Source organism: Apodemus sylvaticus, chromosome 14, assembly GCF_947179515.1.
Source record: "Apodemus sylvaticus chromosome 14, mApoSyl1.1, whole genome shotgun sequence".
NCBI classification, from domain to species: Eukaryota; Metazoa; Chordata; class Mammalia; order Rodentia; family Muridae; genus Apodemus; species Apodemus sylvaticus.
The window spans coordinates 46,067,085-46,086,813 of record NC_067485.1 but is presented as its reverse complement, the minus strand read 5'-3'; the positions used below and the strand labels follow the sequence as shown (position 1 = coordinate 46,086,813).

The following is a 19,729-nucleotide window of genomic DNA, read 5'->3' as shown; positions in this document are numbered from 1 at the left end:
GATGCTGGTGAAAATAGCTTTCTCTTGCCCACTGGGGCCTTCAATTTGCTAACCAGCAGATTCAGCCTGATTGCCCGTGTTAATTTGGCTCCCTGTTTCGGTGGGGCGAAGTGGTTTGTCACACAGCTATGTGCCTCCTGATCAGACTAGCGCAAGGGCGAGCAGTTCCCGACCTCTGCTCTCCAGCTTCCTCTGTGGACTAGCTTCCTGCAGAGACTGCAGAGATGATAGGGAGGAGCACGTGCTCCCCTGGTCATTGTTCTTCTGTGAACCCAGCGCCGATTGATTTTTACAGGAACGACTGGCTGAAAGGTTTACTATTTTTACCATCTATAAAAATGCCTTAATCCTTACATTAAAAGGACTTCCCAGGAAGGGCAGAGCAGCTGTTATCATCTGCATGGAACACGTTGGGTTGGCCATTATATAATTAATTATTTTGGTTATGACACTCAAGGTCCTCAGAGATCTGTGTTAGGATGACGACAGGGTGCTTGAAGCTGTCCTGCGTTCTCTGAAGCAAGAGTCAGTTAGAGGAGGGCTAAACAGCAGCCCCCTTCTGTTTTGATCTCTGGGTACACTTGAAAAATCACCTTTGATACTCTCACAGTGGTCCTCCCTCAGCTCTGCCCAGTCTCTGCCAGCCACAAGCTTGCCCACTCAGGATTGATACACAGTGGATGACTGCTCTGCTCTAGACACCTATTTGGGGATGCTAACTCTGACTGCTGCCCAAGGAACTGTGGGCTCCTTGGGAAACTGTTGGCTGCCCTTGTGAAAGTATCCCTAATTGAAGTTGCCAGATGCCTTCAACAAGACTGTGTCTACCTCATAGAGAAACAGCCCAGGAAACAGGGTATGACCTTAGTAAAGGTGACATCTGAGGAAGCTGCCCAAATAGGCTGGGAGCAGCCATTTCCCTTGCTCTTGGTGCCTGACTGCTCTTGGCAAGAGCGTTGTTGTCCTCTGTATTTTAGTGGATTGGCAGGTGGTAGCAGCTAATAGCAAATCCTCAGCTAGCATCTGTATGTCACACTAGCCAGGCATGCTGAGGGCAGGGACAGCCCCAGTAGCCTTCCCTGACATGGCGGTCCTCTGACCTGTCTCATCTGTCCTCTTTGCTCAAGCCCAGATTCCTCAACCAATGCTAGGTGTAAATTAGCATCCTAGAAGGAACTGGGAAAGAGAACTCATTTCTGGAACTCATGCTAGAATCAACGTCTTGAGGATTGAGCCGGACACAACTCATCCTAAACTCTGTTTTTCTGTGATGATTGGAAACCACTGATATTGGGGGCTTTCTTCTAGATTTTTTTCTTTTGACCATTTGATGAGATTCAAAACATAAAGAAAACAGATGTTTCACCCAATAATTACTCCATGACTGGATTGCACAAGTTCTGGAGACAGAGTCATAAGTGAAGGAGACAAGGGGTCTCGACGTGATGCAGGCAGTACTGTGATGGGTGTGTGTGTGTGTGTGTGTGTGTGTGTGTGTGTGTGTGTGTGTGTGTAGGATCTAATCCCAGCTTTGCAGGAGGAGGAAGGCATATCAGCAGCATCTTCTCTGGCAGAACTAACAGAAGAACAGGTATCAAAAAGAATATGTCAGTAGCTGAAGGAAAGAGAGCAGGAGGGAGGGAAAGAGGGGAAGCCAAGATGCTGAGTGGGCCTTGTGTGGAGAGGTCGTGGAGTCCACGTGGCCTCCGTGGGGCCCAGCAAGGATGGGAAGATGAAGGGGTCTTAGCTTCCTTTCTCTTGCTGTGATAAAGTTCTGTAACAAAAGCAGTTTAAGGCAGAAGAGTTTCCTTAGTTCACAGTTCTAGGCTGCAGTCCATCACATGCAGTAAGTCACTGGCGCTCGAGGGAAACGGTCATACCACATCCCTAGTGAGAAACAGAGAGCAGCCATTGCTGCACACCAGTGCTCCGTCCATTTCCTCCATCTGTGTACCCTGCCTAGGCATTTTCTGCCACTCATACTGAATGGGTCACCCAACCTTAACTGGTGTAGTAACGACAGTTCCCAAGGACAGGCCCAGAGACCCATCTCCTGGGTGATGTTAGCCTTCCTCTAACACTATCACAGCCAGTGACACATTGACTGTCCGGTCTGCACATCAAAGGTAGTACTCAGTCAGTCACTGTAGGTCTCCCCCCCCCCCAGCAGGGTTTCTCTGTGTAGCCCTGGCTGTCCTGGAACTCACTCTGTAGACTAGGCTGGCCTCGAACTCAGGAATCTGCCTGCCTCTGCCACCCAAGTGCTGGGATTAAAGGCATGCACCACCACCATCCGGCTTCACTGTAGGTTTTAACAAGTGATTAAGCTTTATGTTTTGAAAGGAATTAGAAATTGGAAGAAGAGGTTGGAAAGTACAGACATAAGTTCAAAGACTCCTGGTCAAATCAGGGAGGTATGGGGGCAACAGTTCTAGGAAAGGTTGACACAAACACTATGAAGTTTATAGAAGGAATGGTCAAGAGACAGAGTCAGCATCTCACTACACTGCACTTGGCAGCTGTGACCCTAAAGCAACATTTCTAGTTTTTTCATGAGCTGGTGGCCACATGATCCCTAACAATTCCATACTTTCTGATCCCTAACAGTTCCATATTTTCTGATGATGGTTCAGAATTCACCAGTGGGTTTGCTTGACAATCATATAAGTACAGGTATCTGGTCTCTATAGAACAGGCTTTGGCTTATGGATGGATGAGATCTTAGGACTCTAACTGGATATATACTAATCCTGTTGGGAAGATTTAGTCTCCAGAAAACTGTTCATTTTTCCAGCTCATGATCCTTAGCTCCTTAACAGAATGTGCCAGGTAATTATATACTATGAACAAAGAAAGAAATGCAAGAGCCTCTTCATCCTCATTCAACACAGACTGGTTTTTGTCTACAAATTAGGCCTTGTTGCTCCTTCAGAGAGACATGGGAGAAGCAGGGTTCTCAGAGCACCATGAGGAGAACAACACTGAAGAAATGGAGACAAAGTGTGGTTAACGATACCAAAGGAAATCATATCATTTGTGAGATTTGGGAGAAGAGCATTTTTGCATTGATCAGTGAGGAAAGTGTTTCTGATTCATCTGAAGTAATCAAGAACACATGATGACATTGTGAGAGGCCAGAGGTTGACACCAGGCCTCTGTGAATCCAAGGCATTCCTCTTTATTCACAACAAGCCTGACCTACACAGCTTTCACCAAGCCAGGCCTTATACCAGAGGTATAGAATGGCCATACCAGAGCAAGATGCATGGCAGCAGGGTGCAGAAACGGACCAGAGGATGGGAACCACTTAGGGTAGGAGTGAGCACACTGGAATCTTTCAGAACCAGTTCTGTGCAATGCAACCCGAATATAATAGTGAGCTGCCCTCTCGGTGCTATGAATACATAGAGTCCTCACATGAGGTGTACATGTCTGCAGACCAAAAGGGACATTATATTTTCTGTTCAAGCAATCGTTTAAATTTTAATTCAAAGGGGGATTCATAAGATATGGCCGTCTATGATTATCATTTCCTAAATCTGATCACAGATGTTTTATGTCAACTTGACATAAGCTAGAGTTTTTGGGAAGCAGGGAGACACAATAGAGAAAATGCCTTTATAACATTGAGCTCTATGCAAGCCAATAGGACATGTTCTTAACTAGTGGTTGATGGGGAGTACCCAGCCTATCGTGGGTTGGATTGTTGGTCCTGGGTTCTATGAGAAAGCAGGCTGAGCAAGCCATGAGAAGCAAGCCTATAAACAGCACCCTCTGTGGCCTCTGCATCAGCTCCTGCCTTCAGGTTTTTCTGCCCTGTTTAAGTTCCTATCCTGACTACCTTCAATGATAAATAGTGATGTGGAGGGATAAACCAAATAAAGCCTTTCCTCCCAAGTTTCTTTAGTCATGGTGTTTCGTCGCAGTGATGATAACTCTAACAAGGACAGGTCATACCTCTGCTGTGTCAGATGCCGAGACTGAGCCTTGTGTCCAGCCCAGCTAGTGAGTGTGGTGGCAGGGCCAGACTCTGCTCTCTCCTGCCTTTAAAGCTTCTCTCTTGTTATTTCTCTCAAGAATGGCCTCTCCGAACCACAGTTCGTCCTCATGTGGTCACTTCTCAATCTGTAGCTGAAGTTCTTGTGCTTACACAATTTGAGAGTGGCTTGATGTTTGTGGAATGAATCTGCGGGCCCTTGCTGTGCTGTGACATCACTTCTGCTCTCCGGAGTGTGGGACAGTGCAGGGTGAGAGCTCATGTAGAACAAGGCTCCCGGTGTCCCTCAGCACCTTAACCTAATTGGGAGTTTACTAACACTTGATGGGTGAGAGAACGGCTGATGCTGTGGAAGATTGTAGGCACAAAGACGAGGCCTCAGCAGACAAGCCCAGAACACAAAGAGGACCTGTGGGTCTTGGAGTAGGACCCAGGAACAGTTTAAATGAACAGGAGTTGGACTGACGTACCCAAGGCCTGTCTGGCTCAGTTTTTAAACAGTCTTCCAAGGAGCCAAGCCCTTCTCTATGTGAAGTACAAATGTCCAATGGGAATCCCACACTGTTTTATTTGATAAGACCTTACAGAGAACAAACTGTGTGGAGGAAATGCAGCACACTGCAGACATCACTTGAGTAATGAATGGACCAATGGTAACACAGCAGCAAATGCATATTCTAAGAGCTTGTGACCTTTGGTGTCTGTGGCAGTGTGGGCATCCTAGGTAAAATGTTTCACCAGCCCTTTTCTGGTGCCCTGCCGTATCATCCGCAAAACTTTAAAATAAATGGCAAACGGTTCCATGTTTTTCAAAGAAGAAACAGTCAACAATGGTACTGAAAATGTCTTGTTCTGTTTTATACATGACGTGTTGAGAATTCACACCATCAATTATAAAACTACAGGAACGAGAAGCTATTTTGCAAAGACCCAGAGAGATGTTTAACTTACTACTTTATCATCTTAAAAAACAAACAAACAAACAAACAAAAAACAGCCCATGGGCTCTTCCATCTGTTGCTTGGCATTCAGAGTAACATTGAACGTCTTAGGGCCAGCACCAGATGAGAGTGGCCCCGGGGTGGGCGAGCTAGTACTGGGTCCAGCAGCTCTTATGTGCTTCACACACTCTCCGCCTACTCCTCCTGGCTGCAGACGCCGGTCAATCCATCTACTTTTAAGAAAAGTTTTATGCGTTTTTTTTCCAAGTTGAAAGGAAGATTTAAAGGCCTTTCTAATAGATACTCTTCCCAGTGGGGATAATAGTCTTCTTGTATCAGCAGTTAGTGAAGATTGTGCATCAGACTTGACTGGAATTACGACCACGCATTTGCTAAGGGACTCATTGTCTCCAAGCAAACATTCAACCGTGGTATATGATGAAAGATAAATGTAAAAGTCATGTTCCTGTTTAAATTTAAATTTTATTTTTATGTGTGCAGGTATTTTTGCCTGCATGTATGTGCGTGTGCCACTTGTATGGCTGATGCCGAGTCCAGAGAGCATAGGGTTCCCTAGAACTAGGGTTGCAGGATGGTTTTGTGACAGCATATGGGTTCTGGGAAATAAACCCAAATCCTATGGAAGAGCAGTCATTTAATCACTGAGTCTATCTTCTAATTAAAGTAGTACCATCGACTCTATTCATCTTCCCCCTTGTCTCCTTCTGTCTGTCTTCTTCAGAATCACAGGATGCTATTTCTCTTAGAGTTCACCAGATATTTTTTGGGAAGTCTGGTTGCAAATAGCAAGAGTCCCATTCATATATCACCTTAAGAAAATAGAATGTATATCAACTGCAGAAGAAGAAGTTTTTCTTAAGAAAAGAAAACTGATTCATGTAGAAAAAATACCAAAATGTAAAGTTAGAAGAATTTCAGATTGCACAAAGTATAACCTCTCTCAATCTTCTCTGAAATTAGAGCCCTACCTTTTTTGCCTGATTCTGTTACGCTGTCTCCATATCCCATCATCCTCTATATTAAGGGGTGTGTTTTTAGTCTCAACTTGAGAAAGAGCAGGCTTTGGCTATATCACAAGTTAAATTGGAACATCCTGGACAAGGGTGCTGATGGAGCAGTTTGGATCACATGATCATCTACGAGCCCCAGCTTAAACGTCAGCAGCTGTGATGTGGAAACTGCCATCTCTTGAGACACTTGCTTAAATACATGCAGTGGGCAAATCACCTTGCTCTCTGAACTTCCAGTTTTTCATTTGTAAAACAAAGGGATGGAGCAAGTTTCACACTGTCAGTTTTGTCCTGATGCTATTTTAAATGCCACTTCTTTACTGTAATTATTGCACCGTTCTCTTGTGTGCCCCACTATCCTACCAGAAGAGCACAGAACACTGGGAAACCATTCCCTCACTGGCTTCACTCCAAGGCTCCCTAAATGGGCAGCGGCAAACCCCCAATGGCAATGTATAATAATTCAGTCTTGACCAAATTTAGCCGTTGATTATGCTTCACGGCATGAAATGTTTAGAATTTCAAAATTTGTCAAGCATCCCAAATTGACAATTATGCCTGAGTAGAAAAGCAGACGCAGTTGAAGGTCAGCTGGAAAGTGTCCTATGTTGTTACACTTAGAGCGTGGGATGATGCTTGGGTAGTCGGTTCTTATTTAGTTGGAACCCAGGTTCAGAGCTGCTAATGAGTGGAGGTGCTTTAGGTTATTTGTCTAAGTATATGCCAGTAGAACACCAATTGTTCTTCTAAAGATGCTATCAAATGTATCTTGAATACAATGTCTCCCTTCTGTCAGTACAGTCGATTCGCTGCACACTTGTGTTGTGATGATCTTGGGCCTTGTTTCCAGCACTCATTAGACCATTAGCTCACAGGAGGCAGAGTCTGTATCTGATTCATATTTCTTCAGCGTAAAGTCAGCATTATAGCCATCATACTTCGTCCCTGAGGATGCTTCTAGATGTATGTTAGCCAGGCTATCAATCTCCCCTCAGTTCCTTTATGTGTACAATACTCATATCTTGTTCTTCTCTGTCAGAAAGGGGATTAAGTAAGATGATTCATAACATAGTACTTGGTTTCCCATTTATCACCTAACAGACGCACATAGGTAGTTTTATTTTATTTTTAAATGTCTAAACTGCACTAAGGAAGGATAGGCTAAGAGGGGGTATAGTGTTTACTTGAAATTAAGTCTCAGCCTATCCTCATACCAACTGACTGATTTTAAGCTAATTTATTAATGTTCTGAAGCTTCAGTTCTTCATAGAACAGAAAGCTGGTCATATCTGCTTGTAGGTGTAAGTGGGTAAAGAAGAGAAGAGGTAAAACACACACACACACACACACACACAGTGTACTAGGGCATTGGGTACTTGGTTACAAACCCAATAAAGGGTAAAAATAAAAGTTCTCATTTGCAATGGAGAATGAAGAATAGCGACAAGATTATAAGCCCTTTGGATACCTCTCTGGGCCCTCTGACCTTTTTTCCTTTTATCTATTTTGATGAAGATGAAGCAATGGTTAATGGCTCCATGTGGACCTGTCTAGAGACATACATTGCCATGTCTTTATTTTCTTACCCTGTCCAGTGGGATATGTCTGTTGTAATATAATGAATACCACTGCCTAGTGGCAGATTCAAAGAAAAGAACATGTACCCATTTCCAAATGCATATCCAAATGCATAATGTGTATGAACACTTAGGTCCTAATGACATGAGGAAGAGGTCTGGGAGGTGCAGGTATCTCTATATCCACTTGAGTTGGTGGTGCCAGCCAAAGCTCACAGTTAATTTTATCACAGCAATTTTCTCCTGGAAGAAATAATTAATATGCAGGCTTTTAGCTGTGGTTTGGCCTTTGTTGCGTTCTGACTTTTGAGTTTGTACTGTTTATACTGCTATATCAGTAGCTGTCACATAATATATAGAGCAAATAGGCACTCTCCCCTGCCCTGCCCTTTGGCTTAGTCTATTTTCTTCCTTGTGGTTTCCACAGTGTAAGAAACAAATAGAAGTATACATAATGAATGCTGATCTTTTCGGAAAGCACACTCAAGGTTGGAGCCCAGAGGTCACACTGCACCCAGGGACCAAGGAGCTTTTCACAGGGGAGTCGTTTCCGAACAGGGAAGGTTGGCCCCGGGAATGTAACGATCTTGTTTTCACTGACAGGTAATGCAGGTGGTGAAGGAGCAGGTTATGAGAGCGCTTACAACCAAGCCTAGTTCCCTGGACCAGTTCAAGAGCAAGCTGCAAAACCTGAGCTACACTGAGATCCTGAAAATCCGTCAGTCTGAGAGGATGAACCAGGAGGATTTCCAGTCTCGCCCGATTTTGTAAGTTACCCGTCTGGTCTCGGTGTCTGCTACTGCCCCCTAGTGATGCGGCGATGAAACAGCAGGGCTAGGTGTCCTGTTTTCCCATGCGAAGCTGTATTTCATACTGGTACCTCTTAAGTATGGCAAAATGTCATGCTGTCCAGAGAGAGGCACACCAGTTATTTAAGCATTGAGGTTCTGAGGTAGCAAAACTTCCAGCGAAAGCTGTGGAGGGAAAGGCGGAAGAACCCACCCCCTTCCCAGGGGTAGGCCAGTGGTTAGCATCAGAGCATCTCCCCTCACCTTTAGAGCTGTAAATCTACAGGCTCCCACTGGGAAGACAGCAGGGCCCTCCTTTATTTAAAGGGCTTTGCATTAAATGTCACTTGCAACCATTTCAAAACTTCATGTATCTCCATCTCTAAAATGCTCTGAATCTGGAAAATAAGAGCTCTTTTGTTCACCTCATCTCTTCTGAGACCTGGCCTGTTTTTCTTTGCTAAGAAGCAGATTAGATTCATCACCTTTGTATTTTATAGAAAAGGACAGAGGAGTAAAGGTGTGAAGCAGGGAAGGGATTTGACAGTTATTTCTGTTCTGTAACAAGAAGATTAGAAGTGGCTTCGTCTGGGCTTTTGTACATATTATCTACTATTCTCTTTCTCAGGCTGTGTGTGTGTGTGTGTGTTCTTTGCATGCATATACTGATACTTTTAATGGCTGACAACTCACAAAACCCCCTTTATTCTAGTTAATTTCCTCATTTCCCTTGAGGTAGGCAAATGCTATTCCTAAAGAAGGAGAGGCAGCCCAGGGAGGACGCTGGCTGGTGCCTGCTGGGTTCTCGGCTACTCCTTCATCCACACCATCAGACTGGTTCTGCATGTGCAAGACAGAGAGTGAGTTAAGAAAGTAGACAGGTTAGAAAGGACAGTAGCCAAGTGGTGACATACTCGATTTGCTTTCAGGTCTTAAGTACCTCCAGAAACTGTACATTAGAACTGTAGAGTTCAGTGGGCATGAACTTCATCAGCAGGGGCCAGAAAATGCTTTTACAGGACTTGGCTCATTCATTGTAAACCCTAATATCATACATGTAATATTTGGTCCTTTCAAGATACCCAACTGGGTTTTTTTTTTTTTTGTTTGGTTGGTTGTTTTTGTTTTGTTTTTATTGTTTTGTTTTGGCCCTCAGCCAGGAGATGATCAGAAATACCAAGCACAGAGTCACTGGAATCAGTAGCAGCTGGGCGGTGGTAGCGCACGCCTTTAATCCCAGCAGTTGGGAGGCAGAGGCAGGAGGATTTCTGAGTTTGAGGCCAGCCTGGTCAACAGAGTGAGTTCCAGGACAGCCAGGGCTACACAGAGAAACCCTGTCTCAGAAAAACAAACAAACAAACAAACAAAAACCAGTAGCTAGATCTTGAGAAATGCAGTTGCTCACTCACATGAAGGACAGATGGTGCCACACCCTTTCAGGACCCACCTTCCCAGAATGCTAGATTTTCTGTCATCTGTTCTGTCCAGAAGGCAAACACAAGGACACTTTATTATGCTCTGACAATTCTTGAAAGCTAAACAGAGAATTGAAGAGTTGATTAAGTGAAGGCCAAGTGGCTCTAAATTACTCCCACTTCAGCAAAGCCAAGTGAGTCTAAATCAGTGCTTGACCATGACTGCTGGAGAGGAGAGTCAGCTCTGCCCAGAATGAGCACCGCCCTGCTCTGCTTTGCTTTACTTGCAAAGCTCTGCCACCCCATGCTAGAGGTTTTCCCTTCATTACAAGCTCTTACCTTGATGGTCCCTGAGTGAGGAGACACAATGCCAGTGCAAGGATGATCTCCATTGACCCCACTCTTGTCTAGGAGACAGGAAAGCACCTGGTCTCACTGGAATTTTTGATAAATATCACTGTAGCAAGGTGATAACAAGCCGCTTGGAATTGTAGTGTTTCAACAAGAAGCTGAGGGGCCAGCCTGTAGCTACAGCGTCTGCTACCAGCGGGTAGGAGTCAGAATGCAGTTTGTCTGTTAGGAGAATCTGTCCACTGGGGATCTGTTTTGTTTATAGCTATGACCTGATCAATGGGGAACTTTTCATGGGATCGGATGAAATGTGAGTGCCAACATGACTCAAGATAAACAAAGTCACCCAAGGGAAAGAGGAGGATCGTTGTGCATGTTTGTTTTCTTTCTTCCTTTAATCACTTTAACAAATACATATTAAGCAACTCTCCATGGTAAGCTCAGCCCAAGGTGCCCAGAAGCACTAAGGTGCCTCAGTATTCAAATTTCCAAAGTTGGGGAAGGGTGGGGCTAATCACAGACTGCTAGGTGTTATAGGAAAGACATCTACATTTCCACAAAGACTACAGGAACTGCATCCATGTAAGCTCATTGCTTAGGGTACAAACGTGTGAGAGCTAAAAGTGACATTAAGCCTGTCTAGTTCAAGCCTTAATTTTACAAATAGGGAAAGCAGCCTGGCTAGGACCTGGGCACCAGGCCACTGCTCTTCAACGGCTCTCTAGCATCTCCTCATAGCGTTCTGTCCTGCCCTTGGCTGCCTGAGCATCACACACAACACACCAGCAAACCTCATAAACTTTTTTTTTTTTTATAAAAATGGGTCATGTATTCCAAGAAGGAAAAAATAAACTCTACATGAACAAATGCTTGGTGAAGAGCTATGGCTGAAGGATCAGCCTGGATTATTTCCTGGTTCCTGATGAATGATTTTAAAGAGTAGCTATTTTTTTTGTTTGCCAATTAACAGAGAACATAAATCTGTCCTCATTATTGGTACAAGCTAATAAATATAAAGAGCTTAAACACTCCAGAAATAGGTCATTTAGTACCGAGTTGGAAGAAGAGACGAGACAAGGACAGAGCACTGAAACAGGCAAGTAAAATGTGCTGAAACCTGGGAGCTCAGACACCAGCTCTGTTCTCAGTGAAGCCGTCTGCAGCTGTGCCTTGTCGGGAAGTCACACAGTCCATTCTAAATCTGCCTTTCCCCTCGACGAGAAATGAGAACAATGAAAACCATCCTGTTGTTATGCTGCTACAAGGATTCACATGACTATGTGAATTTCATATGTATATGAAAAGTGGCCAGCACATGCTCAGTTTATGTTATGCACTTAATGATCACTCTTGTTACAAAACACAGAACTTAGAAAATTGTGATGTTAGTAGTATACGTAAATGGAAAACCAACCCGCATTTGTAGATTTCTCACATTGGCTAAGAATAAGAGATATAAATGGTCTTTTCTTTCTAAAAAGACCTAGAAATAAGGCCGATACACACACACACACACACACACACACACAGAAGATTTCCTAAAGACCAGCTGACCAGCCTAGTGCTTCAATCAAAGCCTTTTTTGTAGGTCAGTTTATTTAGGTATGTTACATGGTATAGGTATATACCATGTTCAGTACTCAAACATCTGACAAATACTTATCAAGGCCTGATACATGCTGAATATTGTTCTTTTTGTTTGCGGTTCAAATGAATAGAATATATAGAAGCCTAACCCTTGTGGTGTTAAATTTTAGAGGGAGCAATAGATAATATATATGTATAATATGTCTAAGAGGACAGCAAGTTATGTGGTGATAGAATAGCTATATAGGTAAAACATCTGCATAGGGCAAGATAAGAGGAATAAAATATAATTATAACGATGATAAAATATTTCTTTAATTGTAATGATGACATTTAAATGAAGATGTATTAGGGACTCAAGTAGCATACCAACTAGTATTTGGGTGAAGGCTACCACAAGCAGAAAGACTAGCTTGTGCACGCATCCTGAGATCAGAACATACCTAGGCTCTCAGTGACCTGTGAGACAATATGGCAGGATCCGAGGGAGTGAGGACAGTGGTGAGAGGAGGTGATTCTAGGGAGGCATCTAGACCCAAAGCAGTTACGACTTTACTGGAACCATTGGGGTTTTTAGTAGACGGCAAACATGGAGCTCTGCATTGGAAGCACTGTGAGGCGGTCCATTTAAAGGCAAGGAGGTCAGTGAGGGAGCCGTAATAATAATTTAAGCAAGAAATCATAGAATTAGCTTTTACTCTGCATTAGTCATATTTTGAAGAGATGAGAAATGATATTTCTCTTATGCAGTTGCAGAAAGAGAAGAATCAAAGATGGGCCGTAGGTCTGGGGCCTAACCCACCATAGGGCAGCAGTCTGGGATGGGTAATGTGAGCAAGGGACCAGGAGTTCATCTCTGAACATGCCAGGCTATGAAATATGGAAGACGGTGGTGAGGCAGATGAGTTTGGAGGTCAGCAGATGGGTCTAGGTTAGAAATACAAACTTGAGAGCTGTCAGAATAAAATTGGTACTTAAATCCATAGGTCTGTTTACTTAAGGAACAGACTGGGCCTGGGCCCTGAAGCTCCACAACTGAGACAGAAAAAGATCAGTTTCCAGGAAACTGCCATTGGCACTCAGCCCAATGCTTCCGAAGGGCCCTTCTCAATCAGGGGCCCTCGAACCATAGTTCTTGGGCCAAGTCTACCCACTGCCACTTTCTGTACATGAATTTGATTAAAATTCAGCCATATTCGCTCATTTTTATATTAGTCTAAAATCCCCAAAAGCCTAAAACATTTACTATCTGATGCTTTATAAGAACATTTACCAAACCCTGTTTTACATGACCAGTGGGAAGTAGTAGTGTCTCAACTGGGTAGACAGAAAGGTAAGAGTTAACCTCAGTCTAGCGGTGTTGTCTGTCTTCCAAGTACTATACTGGCCTTGATGAGCCTAGATTAGAATTGTATTCTAGAGAACGTTCTAGACTAAACTGCTGTGCACACACTCATTTACCCTCCCTGCTTTAATCTCTCTCTTCTTCACTTATAAGTCCGTCATTGGCTACAAACTACAGTTCAGAAGGGGCTACAGCCCAGGGTCTTCTTATCTGGCATGCCTAAGAAATCATATCTCAGTCACGTTGTAAGAGTTATCTGGGCTTTGGGTGAATATATGGCTACTGAGTCTATTTGCAAGAAAATGGAAGAAGTTAAAAAAATACTTTTAAGGCTTTCTTATTTCCCTTGGCCCAATCATTTTAGATCTTCATTTAAGAAAGGGGAAAAAAGCTGACTCTATTGTAAGTTCCCTTGAAGAGATATAGATTTAGTTCTTCTTTTAGTACATCTACTGGATTTGGTGAAGACATGTATGATGATAAATATATCTAAGTTTTATGCAAAAGATCATGAGATATCATTAAAATCTCTTGGAATTTCCTGTTTCTCATCTCTACATTTTGATACCTTAACCACAAACTATCAAAACTATCCTCAGAATTGATGTGCTCCAAACTCCTTTCTCCTGTGTTCTCTCCATCCCCAGAGCATGTCTTTTCCTCTTTGCCTAGTTGCCCAGACTTAGATGTCTGCAGCAGTGATTTATTACCATGAACAGCTGCCTATGCAGGCCTCAAGTTCTCCATTCCATGCACAGTTCATCAAAAATGTGATTTTCTTAGTGTATTTTATAAAAGATGAGTACTAATAATAAATAGTTATAATAGTGATCTGAAAGTCTAGGGTCTCAGCCCAGGGAATGATACCACCCATAGTGACTGATCTTCCTACCTTGATTAACCTAATCAAGATAAGCTCCTCCGTCCATATCCAGAAACCTGTTGCCAGGTGGTCTCATTAATTTGAAAATTAACTTTAATTGCCATATTAGTTCTTACGTTACTTTTTCAAAAATAAACTCTTTAGTTATTTCATACATATGCCTGCTGCCCACAGTGGCCAGAAGAGATCACCAGATCCCCTGGAACTGGAGTTACAGACAGCTGTAAGCCAGGGGGGTGCTTGGAGTAAATCTGGCTCCTCTGCAAGAGTAACAAGTGTTAAGAGTTGCCAAGCCATCTCTCCTGCCCTGCTCTCCTTCCTCTTTTGTTTATATTATCACAAGAAAGACTGGAGTCTGTACTCAGTTCTACCCTTAACCTTCCTGAGGAGTTGCCACATCTGTAGGATAGAAATGGTGATATTAAATACTCACCCTCCGAATTCCTTTTAATCTGGGGGAATGGAAATTAAATGAGGTAAAATTACACAATGTACTTCTAGTCTTGTGAGTACTTGATGAGCACAAGTGCCTACCCCACCTGCAAATCAAGAACAGGTGAAAACAGATGTCCTGCCCCGAGCCAGACAAAGTACAGAATCAAGATCAAATCTGATGAATGTATGAGCCTTGAGTGCCTGTCATAATGATCATTTAGAGTGTTTAGCTAAGCAAGGGAGGTGATCACCCAGGTATATTATGCAATGTGTCTTTTACTGTCCAGTGTTTATAAAGATTTAACGCTAACACTGTCTCCTTTGGGAGTCATAGCATTTTCTCAATAAAGATTCTAATATCTGTTCACAGTTAAGAAACTGAGACTCAAATGAGATATGTAAAACACTAGTCATAGACACAACCTAGAGTGGACCCTGGTGTCCTGACGTCTGGATCCGTGTTATAGGCAGTACTTTTAACACATCTCTGAGGGCCAAGCTCTGCCACTCCCCGTACAGCTTTGATCAGAATACTGCTGACTCTACTAGCCTCGAATGCCAGGATGCTCATAAAGGTTTGTTACATACAAATCCCTTAAAGGTTTAGGAAACCTCTGCACTCCACCATGGAAGCTTTGCAACACAGTTCATCTAAAACTAAATTACATCCTATTAGCCTGAGACAAGTTACAAATAATTTTAATTTATCCCATCATTATCTCAATCTCTGTGGGCTGGAATCTGGGCCAGTGTTATGGTTCTCATTTGTGAAAGATTGAGTGGAAAGCAAAAAGTGGTCCTCACTCAAGGTACAATTAGTGATGGGATCTCGCAATCAGATAACGTGGTCCTCACTCGAGGAACAGTTAGTGATGGGATCTCGCAATCAGATAAAGTGGTCCTCACTCGAGGTAGAGTCAGTGATGGGATCTCGCAATCGGATAACGTGGTCCTCACTCGAGGTACAGTTAGTGATGGGATCTCGCAATCAGATAAAGTGGTCCTCACTTGAGGTACAGTTAGGGATGGGATCTCGCAATCAGATAAAGTGGTCCTCACTCGAGGTACAGTTAGGGATGGGATCTCGCAATCGGATAACGTGGTCCTTACTCAAGGTACAGTTAGGGATGGGATCTCGCAATCAGATAAAGTGGTCCTCACTCAAGGTACAGTTAGGGATGGGATCTCGCAATCAGATAAAGTGGTCCTCACTCGAGGTACAGTTAGTGATGGGATCTCGCAATCGGATAACGTGGTCCTCACTCGAGGAACAGTCAGTGATGGGATCTCGCAATCGGATAACGTGGTCCTCACTCGAGGTACAGTCAGGGATGGGATCTCGCAATCGGATAACGTGGTCCTCACTCGAGGTACAGTTAGTGATGGGATCTCGCAATTGGATAACGTGGTCCTCACTCGAGGTACAGTTAGTGATGGGATCTCGCAATCGGATAAAGTGGTCCTCACTCGAGGTACAGTTAGTGATGGGATCTCGCAATCAGATGGTCATCCGATATTCCTGCGTGGTCAGCCACCCAAAACTAATGTAGAGGTTTTCTGTTTTGGTTTTTTTTTTTTTTTTGATTGTTTGAGTTTGCTACAAAACTAAGCACTCAAGAATCGATTTTCTTGGACTCTTGCTTAAGCCACATCTATGACTTTGTAAATAAGGAATTTCTCAGAAGACTTTGTTCTGGGGTAAAGTCACAAAAGTGGCTGGTACTTTTGTGGATAGTCTGTAAATGTCAGAGACACAATACTGTTATTTTGACAGGGAACCCTAGCCTAGATTTCCCAAACACCACTTAGAAAAAGCTCTAAATGATTCTCTAAAGCCCTGGCTAGGAGGGTCCTGGGGTGTTGATGGAAGAAGGCAGCTCACGCTCCCTGCCCATCAGCTCCCAGTGGGCTGTTTACCAGGGTGCACTGTGTGAGACCTTGTGTTTATTCTCCAATAGGGAACTAAAGGAGAAGATCCAGCCAGAAATCTTAGAGCTGATTAAACAGCAGCGCCTGAACCGCCTGGTGGAAGGGACCTGCTTTAGGAAACTCAATGCTCGTCGGAGACAAGGTATGGTTTAAAGAATTCCATACACAGGCAGGCACAACAGTAGCTGGCTTCCTGGTACTCACAAGAACATAGTGTCCTTCAAGGACAGCATTGTGCTTGATAGAAGAATGTCAGTATAGGTCAGTTCTTGTTTTATGTGTAGGGAGAACCAAAATATAAATGACCAAAAGGAGCTAAAGGGCTGTTCTTTGTCATTTAGTGGCACAAGGCTACTAGTGATGGTGCTAACAACTGCTAATACAAGCTATGATTGAACCATGTGCAAGGTTATTCTCTCAATACGTTACTTACACAGCCATGGATCACGCGTCAGTCGACAGGGGACCACACATACAATGGGGCTACTAGGAACATTGTACCACCTTAGTTTGTATATAAATGCACTTCATGACTGTCACATGTTGGAATCACCCAAAGATGCGTTTCTTGGAACATGCCACCATAATTGAATAATACACAATTGGATTAATGGAATTCTTCAAAATAGCCTTATGAAGCACTTATTGTAATTGTACACATTTGCACATAACAAAACTGAGGTCCTGAGAGTTGAGTAACTTGTAAAGTTCCGGAAAAGAAAGGATTCACCCTCTAAAACTACACACCCTTTCTTCTAGTTTTTACTTTTCAAATGTATATTCTGTTTATCCCTATTATGACTCTGTCTATATCATTTATGTGTGAGTAAAAGTGTATGCATGCCACGGTGCATAAACAGAAGCCTGAGGTCAACTTTTGTGAGTCTTTTCTTCACTGTAAGTTCACAGAATTGAACTTATATCAATAGGCTTGCACAGTGAATGCTTTTTACCCACTGAGCCAGATGTTACCAGATGTTACCATGATGCTGAGCCGTGAACACCACATCCTTCTTTTTGTGACTCTCATGCACCATCAGGAAATTGGCAAGCACTGTCCGGGTGGAATTTGGTACTTGCAGCACAGGTGGTTCATATTCTCAAATTTCTCACACTGATGCTGTTTCAGGCCAGAGTTATTTTATTGGGGGTATAAGCAAGGTGATTTAAGAATCTATTTCCAGAATCTTCCCAAGACAGATTTCTGATCTGTCTCTGATTTCTGACCTCAAAATGTCAAATCAAAAAGGCATCAGTAGATAGACCAAGCACATTAGGTGGGAAGCAGTCTCGACTGTTTCTGCCTTGTTTGTTTTCTTGCTGTCGCTACATGCTTCTGACTGTACAAGGTGTTCGTATCATACTGTCCTAGAAGAAACAGCCAGGAAACAGAACTGAGAAATAAGATTTGAGAATAGGTGAGGAGACTGATAAATAGCCAGCAATGAGCAGAGGCATCGACAACTGTGCTTGGCCCAAGGATCAGTTAAGAGCTGGGGGTGACTCTGGCAGGTCATTCTGAAACCCCAGAGATGCTTTGATCAGACACAAAGCTCACCCACTGGTTACAGAAATCAGTTTGTGTTTGTGCCCATCTCCCTGGCCATTCACTTTAACCACTCTGTGCCGAGTGTTCAGTAGTTGAAATATGTCAGTGTTACCATTGAAAGTCACACTGAAGGACTTCAAAAGCCAGAACTTCCTAGAGTAAGTGTGGGTTATTTGAAAAGAATGAGAAGCTTTACACTAAGCATAAGGCAGAAGATTGGGGAGCTGAGGAGTTGGGGGACAGAAGATTGAAAGGCTGAGTCGGACACAAGAAAGGCTTGCATTATAAAAGCAATTGAAGAGAGAGCTCATTTCCTAAACTCAGCCCTGGAACAGTGAGGTCACTCCCTTCCTTCTCTTTGCCTTCCTTTGCTGGCCTTCATGTCCGAACAGATGATGCTCCAAGAAGACGTTGTACTCCAGTGCTGAACATTGGCTGCCCTTGCCCAACTATACGGACTTGAGCACTTTTCAGTCAGAATCATTATCTACTTTTGCAATGTAGCTCCTAGGAGTCAAGCTACAAGAAATCACTGTTCTTGTGGAAAATTGTGTAAAACAAAACAAAACAACAACAACAGGTCTGCAAGTGAAAAGACTTGGCCATGACCTTTTCAGCTCTACAGTTAGCCCCATTAGCGTCTTCATATGATGTCTGAGAACCATACAACGTGGGAGTCTAGTGCTCTAGTCTCTGAGAGCTATTAGCTAGTTAGCTGTATGCCCTCATCTCCTTCTCGTCTCCGGGCAGATCAATATCCAGAATATATAGGCCCATAAACGTAACTTAAAACATTTTCTTTTTGTGCTTGACATCGGGCAAAAGACCCAGAAGTATTTGAAATGGGAAAAGCATATAGAGACACTAAAAGCAGTCACTAATGCCCATTGAATCCCAGTGCTTGGGGCCACACTGAGCCTTTCAGACCAGTATCCTATTAATATCCCTTTCTAGGCTGAAATGGATTGACTCTACCACAACTCCCTTCCAGTATAAGATAATTGCAGATTTTTGTTTTTAAAAATATTTATTGTTGATTAACTTTCTAATGAATAAAGGTGTTAGCATCTACCCAACGAATTCGCAAACACGTGGGCGTCGCCATGCAGGTCTCACTCCTGGCCCTCTGCCCTTACTCCGTGTGCTTTTGCATAGCTCCATCAGAACACTGCATTTAGATTCTGCACAGCCAAGTTGGCTGGGCTGTAAAACTGATTTCCACTCCATCAAGTACATACATGTTCAAGGAGTCTTTGTCATAGATTAGATCTGCTACTCCCTGTGTAGGAGCCATGGCCACTTCCCTCATCCTTTCCAACTTGTCTAACAGGGAGGAGGACACAGCTGAGCAGATTCAGTAATTAAGTTCACAGGGGAAACAGTGGAAGTTCCCAGTCCCACAGAACTGGAAGTGGAGGAGTTTGCAAAACATCTTTTCTTTTGCTACATTTTATCAGAAATGCAGTTGGCACTTGCCTATCGTCCTATCTCATCTATAACTCTGATACTTGGACAATCTGATGCAAACAAGACAAGTCTGGGCTTCTGGAATATCTGGCCCCAGTACACCTGGGAGACAGACAGTCATGTGACACATATTAATGTGGCTTAAGTCCCAGTCTCGCCATTCCAGGCTGGGCAGCCGTTAACAATCTACCCCTCAACCTGCACTCTTCTTCTCCCCTGTCATGCAAGGATGATGTTACTTCCTACACCAAGTGGGTAGTTGCAAGGGTTAAGTAAAATCTCTTTAGCACTTAATATGATGCTTATCAAGCAATCAGAACTACTCAGGACTGTTGTATGTTGTTCGTTCTTGGCATATAATTTTAAGCATAGGAAGCAGACTGCTATTGGATGTCTCCAGCCTGCTTTTCTCTTTCTGCTGACACAATGTAAGT

General features: G+C 43.3%; 1 protein-coding gene across 2 annotated transcripts in view; it reads left to right on the top strand.

Annotated features, from left to right (window-relative positions):
- Window positions 1-19,729, top strand: part of Elmo1 (engulfment and cell motility 1) — a 516,925-nt gene that overhangs the window by 466,902 nt on the left and 30,294 nt on the right. For both annotated transcript variants that reach the window (XM_052156292.1, XM_052156291.1), the window contains exons 17-18: window positions 8,150-8,313; window positions 16,309-16,421. In XM_052156292.1, the coding sequence (XP_052012252.1) occupies window positions 8,150-8,313; window positions 16,309-16,421 (277 nt within the window). The remainder of the gene's footprint in view (window positions 1-8,149; window positions 8,314-16,308; window positions 16,422-19,729) is intronic.